The 8,548-nt window shown below is 30.5% G+C and overlaps 2 protein-coding genes across 2 annotated transcripts; both read right to left on the bottom strand.

The window, feature by feature from the left end:
- Nucleotides 1-1,042: 1,042 nt before the first annotated feature.
- LOC100816370 (ethylene-responsive transcription factor ERF113) lies at nt 1,043-3,392 on the bottom strand. The gene is made up of 3 exons (XM_003548806.4): nt 3,256-3,392; nt 2,729-3,020; nt 1,043-1,802 (listed from the first exon to the last, which is right to left on the bottom strand). Exons 2-3 carry the CDS (start codon nt 2,847-2,849, stop codon nt 1,141-1,143), a joined length of 783 nt encoding a protein of 260 aa, XP_003548854.1. The 5' UTR covers nt 2,850-3,020; nt 3,256-3,392; the 3' UTR covers nt 1,043-1,140.
- A 1,297-nt stretch (nt 3,393-4,689) lies between these two features.
- On the bottom strand, nt 4,690-5,154 carry LOC102660909 (uncharacterized). The gene has a single exon (XM_006599715.3). The coding sequence runs from the start codon at nt 5,152-5,154 to the stop codon at nt 4,690-4,692; it is 465 nt and encodes a 154-aa protein (XP_006599778.1).
- Between the last annotated feature and the right edge of the window lie 3,394 nt (nt 5,155-8,548).

The following is an 8,548-nucleotide window of genomic DNA, read 5'->3' on the forward strand; positions in this document are numbered from 1 at the left end:
ATTTAAAAGATTTATGTGAATTTTAATTTAGGAAATATATTAAAAACACCATCTTTTCATAGCATCTCCATTGTGCTCTTAATATAAGCAACTCATTTTGTCTCTTTAAGCGGATCCATATATATCAGTTAAATTCTACGCAACTCAATTAATTTTCACTCCAATAAAAATACATATTAATAAGTTGTTGCTTAACACAAATATATTTTCTCTCCCTTCAACATCTCATATTCTCTCTCCTACATTTATACACAAATGCTAAACAACCCCATGAAAAATGGTTGCTTATATAACTCCAATTGTAAACAACCTAAAATCATAAGTGACAAATACAAAAAAAAAAAAAAAATCACATGATAGTGACATACTAAGATAGTGTTTTATTGTTAATTAAGCAGCTTATATAATATTTTTATTGATAAATATTAATTAATAATTTTAATCAGTAGAATGGATCAAATCCTCTTCCTCTTTTTTATTAACCACCCAACTAATTTTATATATCCGCAACTCATAGAACCTAAATAAGTAACTCACATAGTCACATTGTATCATTTTCAGCCTTTTAAAGTCTTCTTCATTTAGTGTTTATTTTATTTTAAAGAAGTACTAGGAATAATACTTTATATATTTGGTTAAACTAAAGTAAAAATTATGAGAAAGAAATATTAAATATGATGTCCTAAATAAGTAATTCACATAGTCATCACATTGGGGATGCTTTGAGAGGCCTAAAATTTAAAAGAAGGATGCATCATTTTCAGCCTTTTAAAGTCTTCTTAATTACGTGTTTATTTTATTTTAAAGAAATACTAGGAATAATACTTTATATTATTGGTTAAAATAAATTAAAAACTATAAAAGTATGAGAGAGAAACATTAAATATAATTTAAGATCCATTAAATTTTATCATTTTTAATATACTCTAATTAATTAGAAAAAAATATGTTCAAAAGAGTATAATGTATAATTCTAAAAATTTCATGTTTATATATATATATATCACTTCTGATGTGAAGAAATGGGAGTTTATACCTGAAGTTCAAGAAGCATTATTTGAAATTTTGAATTATGAAAACAATACAGAAAAAGGTAGGTTTTTAGCAGCACACACATCATACTTACACTTAGCATAATGTTCAATTCTTGTCATGAAAATCACTCCCTCTAAAAAAGCAGCCACCATAATTATATTCTGCCCCCTTGGGAGTACTCGTGTCATCTCCAATATTCTGCTGTTGATCAGACACAGTCATAGAATAAGTAGTGGAAGTTGATGAGAACAAAGTTGAAGAACTTGAATCATAAAAAGCCTCATTGTGATGATGATGTTGATGAAGGCCTGAAGCAATACGCTGTAGATCATCATCATCCCTACTCCAAAGAAGCTGCGCGTACTGCATTAGATTTGGAAACCCTTCTTCTTGTGCTGATGATGATAGCAAGGGTTGTTGTTGTGGTGGTGGTGTTTGATCATAAACATGTTGTGGTGGTGGTGCAAGAGGTGCAAGAGCTGAAGAACCATAATAATAACTATGATGATTATTATTATTATTGCAAGGTGGTGATGATGATGATATTGGAGGAGGAGGAAGAAGAACATGTTCAGGGAAATTGAGCTTGGCTTTGGAGCCTTTGAACTTCAAAGCAGCAGCATCATAAGCAGCAGCAGCAGCCTCTGCCGTGTCAAACGTGCCAAGCCACACTCTAGCAGCCTTTTTAGGGTCGCGGATTTCGGCAGCCCATTTGCCCCACGGTCTCTGCCTAACTCCTCTATAATGTCTTTTTCTCCCATTTCCTCCTTTCAATATATCAAATTTGAATTATTATTGCATATAAATAAGAATTTAATCGTCATGACGGATAGTCTATATCACTTTATAATATTATCGTTTAGTTATAATTTATTATTAATATGATTTTTAAAGTAATTATTATTATATATGATAAATTATAATTAAATGATAATATAAATTTTTCTACAATATCAAATCTATAATCATTTTTCTTTATAAATAATCATGCTTTAGTTAGGCAGCATTTGTTTTTTTGTGGTTTGGATTTATGAAAACACATCCTCAACTAGCTAGAGTAAGAAATTAAAGTGGCATTGGAAATGTTGCTGATCACTGAAAATACCTAACTAGTTGTCTCAACAATCAACGTCATTATTAATGTAGGATAGACACAAACCGAAGATGGAGATTAATTGAAGGCAGACATGCATATGATAAATGGAGTGTCATTTCAAGTTTTCAACTGGTTAGGTTTGGCATGTATTTCAAGGTAAAACATATTTTACATGTGCATCAACCAACAAGCTTTTTTAAAAAAAAATTAAATACCTTCTTTTGTTTTCGTTTTTTTCAACAAGAAACTCTGATTTGCTAATTGCACTCAGGCTAGTAGTAAAAATAAATTTATAAATGTTTTGAAAACGCATATATATATATATATATATATATATATATATATATATATATATATATATATATATATATATATATATATATATCTGTGTGTGTGTGTGTGAGCATAGATCTTAATTTCTTGGGATCGATCTTCTTACATATATCTCTATATATGGAGTTCCAAAAAACAAGGGTGAAATTAAAAAATTGATCCTGAAATAAATTATTGATAAATAGGGCTGTATAATATAGCACAAATGATAATATAAATTGAAAGAAAAAAAAGTTAGATAGTGCATGAACCTGGCAATTTTACCTTGATTTAAAGGCTGTAGGGATGGGTCCTGAGTCTCAATCAAGCAAGAATTGCTTATTTGCCCATATTGTGGAATTGGTGAAGAAAGGGTGCTATCATCACCAGTATTGATTGGATGCATAAAGGAGAATTGAGAAGCTTCTCCCCCTTGGCTCTTAGGTGGAGATTGGTTAACAGAAAAGTTGAAACCTTCCCTTCTCTCCCTTGATGCATGATCAGAAGGGAGAGGCCTCTTCCCATGCCTTCGATCCACCTTGTTCAACTCTATGAAAGGTTCTTCATTGTCTTGTATCTATGAACACAATAAATTAGCCTCTTTTCTCTCTATGTGTAAGCTTGATGGTGAACTTCAAGCTATATATGCCTTCATATAAAGCAGATCTAGAATTTCTTAAAGAGAAAAGTCATAGAATATTGAACGAAACCAATATCAAAAGAAGGATACTCTTATCATCATCTTTTAAATAAGAAAGAGGAGTTAAAAAAAAAATATATTTACTAGACTAAGGAAAAGTAGAAAAGATAACCTTGCTTGTTACTTCGAAGACGGGTTTATTTCTCCATTGGAAACAAGGGAAAAAAAAAAAGAAAAGAAAAGAGCCAGCGAGTTTGTTGCTCCAATAAAAAGGATGAGTAATTAGCTTTCTTGAATTTTCTTCTTTGCAAATAGGTATTTTAAATTTAAATTTCGTTTTTATCGATATTTTATTATTTTTTTTACAATTAGTCATTTCTATTAAACTGAACTTAAATTACAAGTAAATAAAGCAATTACATTAAAGTGAATCATTTGTTTTTCTTGTAATTTATTTTTAAAAAATATTTAAAATATAATAAAAACTTTGAATTTAAAAAATAATAATCGAAAAAGAGAAATCAATCAAGCTGGGAACTAATATAAGCTCTTTTGATTCTTTTTTTGTCTGTCATTTTTTTCTTCTGAATTTCAATTCTTTATAATGTTTTTATTGTTTGGAAAAATAAAATTTAAAAAAATTGAAAATGACTGAGATTTAAGGTAAATAAACATTTGATGTCACTTTTCTATTAGTAGTTAATCTAAACTTCATAAAAAAATTACTAATAGCAAAGATTGTAAAATTTAAGAATTAATAAAGATGAAATTAAAGGTTATGATGTATATTTGTGAAATAGGTAATTTGGAGAAGGTTGGGTACTATTGTTCAATTAATCCAATGAATTCTTTTTTATTTTAATAAAGATACGCAGAGCTGGATATGTATATAGGATAAAACTTAGTGGGTTAATTAGTCTATTTAACTTATTTTTTATGTGGGTTAGGACTAGGAAATATAAGAACTAACTGATTTAAAAATGTTTTTTTTTTATGTGTGTCTATATATATATAAAAGGAATTCAATTATATTGGTATAATTTAACCAATTATTATATTATTTTATAATCATATATAAAATGTAATTTTTAATCAATCTGGCCCATTAAATTATATTTACATATTATTAAGATTGTCTATGTCAAATTTTGTTAAAATTGAGCAACAATAAAAAAGTAATCAAATGATTTGTATTTTGGTATATTTTGAAAATTTTATATTACGTTATCTGTATGAATGAAGTAACAAATCATTTTGAATTAATATAAAATTATATATATATGGTCTATGTGGAAGAAACTTTCAATCCAACGTGAAATTTTACGAAAAAATTATCCAATTGAAAATTATTGAATCATATAATAGTTTATCAAAGTTACACTAGTGTAATTTGATCAGATTATACTGTGTAACTTTGCGAACTATTACATCATTTTTATAACTTGATATAAAATGTAACTTTTATTGATCTAACTATTGAATTATATTTAAGTATTATCAATATTGTTTATGTCAAATTTTGTCAAAATTGAACAACAACAATAAGGTAATAAAAGGATCCATATTCTAGTATATTTTGAAATATTTATATTACATTGATTTTAATTTATATGAAGGAGGTAACTTTTAAGCCTAATCTGGCGATGCCATCGGAGCGCGGTGATCCCAGCTCCAGAACCGTGCCGAACACGCACACGGCAATTGACACCAACAAGAGATTGTAGTAGTGATTCTCGACGCCGCTGGGGTCCTTTCGCTGGAGATAGAACAAGAGAAACTCTTTGGCAAAGGCGAAGGCGCCGATGAGGGTTAGGAGCGGAGAGGGGAGGGTGAAGCTGAGGCTGAGGAGAGGGAGGAGGGAGTAGAAGAGGAAGACGAACGCGATGGGGAGGACTTGTAATTGGAGCGCGGCGCCAACAGCGTCGTTGGAGTTGTGCGCGTCAAAGAGGGAAAGTGCGGAGTTGATGATGAAGAAAGAGGAAAAGAGGAGCAGAGAGATCAAGAAGAGGGTTTTGGTTTTCTTGGTTTGGGAGGAAGAAGGGTTTCGTGAGCACTGATCAGAATGAACCATAGGCCTCTAAACACGTAGAAGAGGACTCCCATTTCTGCGCAGGATTTCTTTTCGATCGATCCCAGGAAGGGGATGAATGGGATTTTGGTTTGTTTGGATTTTCGGTCAAATGTCAAATGCGGGATGCTGCCCCTTCAGAAAAAAACACATCAGAGGAGGCTTATGCGAAACGTTGGAAACAAAATATAATAGGTTAAACTAGTATTGTGTTCCTCTAATTTATTTGTTAATTGGGTTGAAATTTTTTTAAATCGGTTAATTTTTTTTTGAAAATATATATTTTGTAGTAATTTAAAATTATTTAGGGGTGATTTTGAATTGTCTCTAAGTATAATTTCTTATAATTTAGATTGAAGGACCAAATTGAATTGACTTAAAATATTAGAAAGTCAAATTGAATAAAAAAGTTACATAATCAAACTAAAGCCATGTAATGAATTAGAGAACCAATATAATATTATATAAATGAAGTTTAATGTGTATGCAGTGACATTGTAGAACAATTTTACAAAGTCATCCAATCACCGTTTAAATTACTTTAAAATAATTATTTTAAAAATTAACAAATTTATCATATATGATTGACTGTGATTGAATGAGTGTGTTAAACTTTTTATATTGTCAGCCTATTTATATAACTTGTTTTACATGTATCATTTCTCAAAAATATTGATATTTATGAGTAAAACATATTTGTAAAGGACAAGCATACCCTATGCATAAAACAGTAAACCTAAGTCCAAATATCATAACAAACTAGTCTTGTTCCATTAATAATTGAATTTGCAATAAATTAAACAATTTGAGTTTTTATCATTAGTTAACGAAATAGTTTTCAATTACTTAGTCGAAAAGTTGGTGTCTGATTTTTTTAATAACTATTGTGGTTTAAATTGAATGGTTGTGTGATGTTAATTTCATTCAATTGTTTTTACTTAACATTCAATTGGAACATTAATTGTTCCACTTTTTGTTGTGCTACTCATGGTCGTGAATTATTTTGAGTTTCAATTTCAGTTGTTATTGTTTAGGGGTATTCAAAATAAAATTGATAAAAAAATAATAAAAAATCAATTCACAAAATCGATAACCGATCAAAATCAAAGTATCTTTAAATTTTTTTGATTTTTTATTTAGTGAACAAGTGGTTTGGTTTGGTTTTTGATTTCAAGCTGCGAAATAAGCCCGCATCGCAAGTGTGCATGCACTTTTCTCTTCTCTTGTCTTTTGCACCGCGCAACATACACTTTCTCTTTCTCATTTGTCTCTTACTCTCAACGGTGGCTCTAGTCTCTGTCCCACACTCTCTTGCTAAACCTCTCTATCTTTGCTCTCGGTCTCTCCGCTCTCTCACTCTCCCGTGAATAGCCACCAAGAGCCACTATGAACTAAAGCCACCACGAGCACAACTCTCACAAGTCTCAACCTTTCCGCAGATCTGCTACCTTAGCCACCGTGAGCTACAGCTAAACAACCATTCTTGTCTCTCGCAAGTCTCGACATTTCTCCCAAATCTGCTTTTTAAACCAGAGCCACCACTCTCGCAACTCACAAATCTCGGCTCTCGTGTTCCTCTGAACTCTTGCAATTATCACCGATTCACTGTGACTGTGAGTCATCATGAGACACTACTGTCAGCGAGACATCGACCCAGTTTGTGAGCCACCATTATTACAATGTATGCTATATTGCTATTAGTTGTTTCAAATTTCATTACACTGCAATATTGCTATGCTGATCAATTGATTATTGTGTAGTTTTCAACGAATTCTATGTTGTGTTTTTGCCATTTTGGGTAATAATGTTGAATGACTGAATCTGCTAGTTAAATTTTTATCTTAGTACTGAGAATTTATCAATAACTAAATAGAGAGAAATAGAAGTAGTGAGATAATAGAACAAGTATAAATTAAGTGCATCATTATATCACCCCAACCCCGATTGATGTCTATGATTTGATCTATTATGTGATAGCCCATTCCATGGAGATGAATGTGTTACCATTGTAGTAGTAGTATTATCAATTACCTGAAGAGTGAAACTTGAACTAAATTTGTTGGCCACCACATTGTCGCCAACTCCACCAAGTATCTTCTAAATATGCAAACTCATCTGAAGCCCAAAACCTACCATTCAATTTGAAAACACATTAAGATTTGTGAAAAAAAAGCATGTCAAAACTTCTCACATGGAGAGAAATTCTCTTAAGAGAGACTTTTTCGGTTACTATAAATTACTTGAATTGAATTTCACAATTAGAAAATTCTTATGTTTTGTAATTCGGGGTTAATTCAGTGTTGCGCATGATAGGTTATAAATTATATGCATAAACGTTATTCAAGTAACATCTAAAAGTTGTAGTAACTTAGTAAAATAAATCCATTTACCAAACATCCATGTTTTTATCAAATAAACATGTAATTATAAGTTTTCTAATATCACTTGGCAAGCATACTTTCAAATTAAATGCATGGACTTGATTACTTCAAATACATTCCTAATAACTAGTAAAAAAATGTGTGACATGTCACTAAGAAAAATAACAAAATCCAAAATTAAAACTCTTATTAATAATGAAAAAGGTTTTCACAATTTTGTGTTGTCAAATTGTTGATTGAAAATTTTGTCTGGAATAAAAATTCAAAATGAGTTGTGGTATGTTTGACTACCAAGAAGAAGAATAATATGCCTACCAAAAATAAATGAAATTTTATTAATAGTAAGTTTGAGTTATCATTCATGACCTTCAAAAAGACGTTTGCAAAAAGGATCTAACTCCTAACTTATACGTTAATTTGCATAAATTAAATGCACCTAAAGTTGTAGTGGTGAAGAACACATGCACTATGTTAGTATTTAATTGAACCTGCATATATTACTAACTTGTCTTGGGTTATATTTGCCTAACCTTAGTAATATCTTCATTAATTTTAAGAGATGACAAATTTTCTTATGAGCTCTCCTACAATGGTCCTAGTTATTCTTTATGCATTATTCACTAATAATGCCATAACAACTGCAACACAATTTGTTCACTCAACAACACCTCAAGCCTACGATGACATTGATCATGTTTTAAGAAAAAATCTAAAAGGTCCAAATCCAATCCATCATAATTCCTTACAACCCAATAATGTTTATCATATTACACGTATAGTTCCATCAGGTCCAAATCCACTCCACCATGCTATCTCAGAATTGAGTACAACAGATCATACTTTAAGCGAGAGTGTGACAAGTTCAAATCCAATACATCACAATTCATTGCGTTCTAATAAAGTTGATCATATTGCAAGAGGAAGTCTAGTAGATACATATCCAATCCACCATTATTCCATGCAATCAAGTAAAGTTGATCATGGTTTAAGAAAGAGTCCAGGAAGTCCAAATTTAA

This window comes from Glycine max, chromosome 16, assembly GCF_000004515.6.
Source record: "Glycine max cultivar Williams 82 chromosome 16, Glycine_max_v4.0, whole genome shotgun sequence".
Taxonomy (NCBI): Eukaryota; Viridiplantae; Streptophyta; class Magnoliopsida; order Fabales; family Fabaceae; genus Glycine; species Glycine max.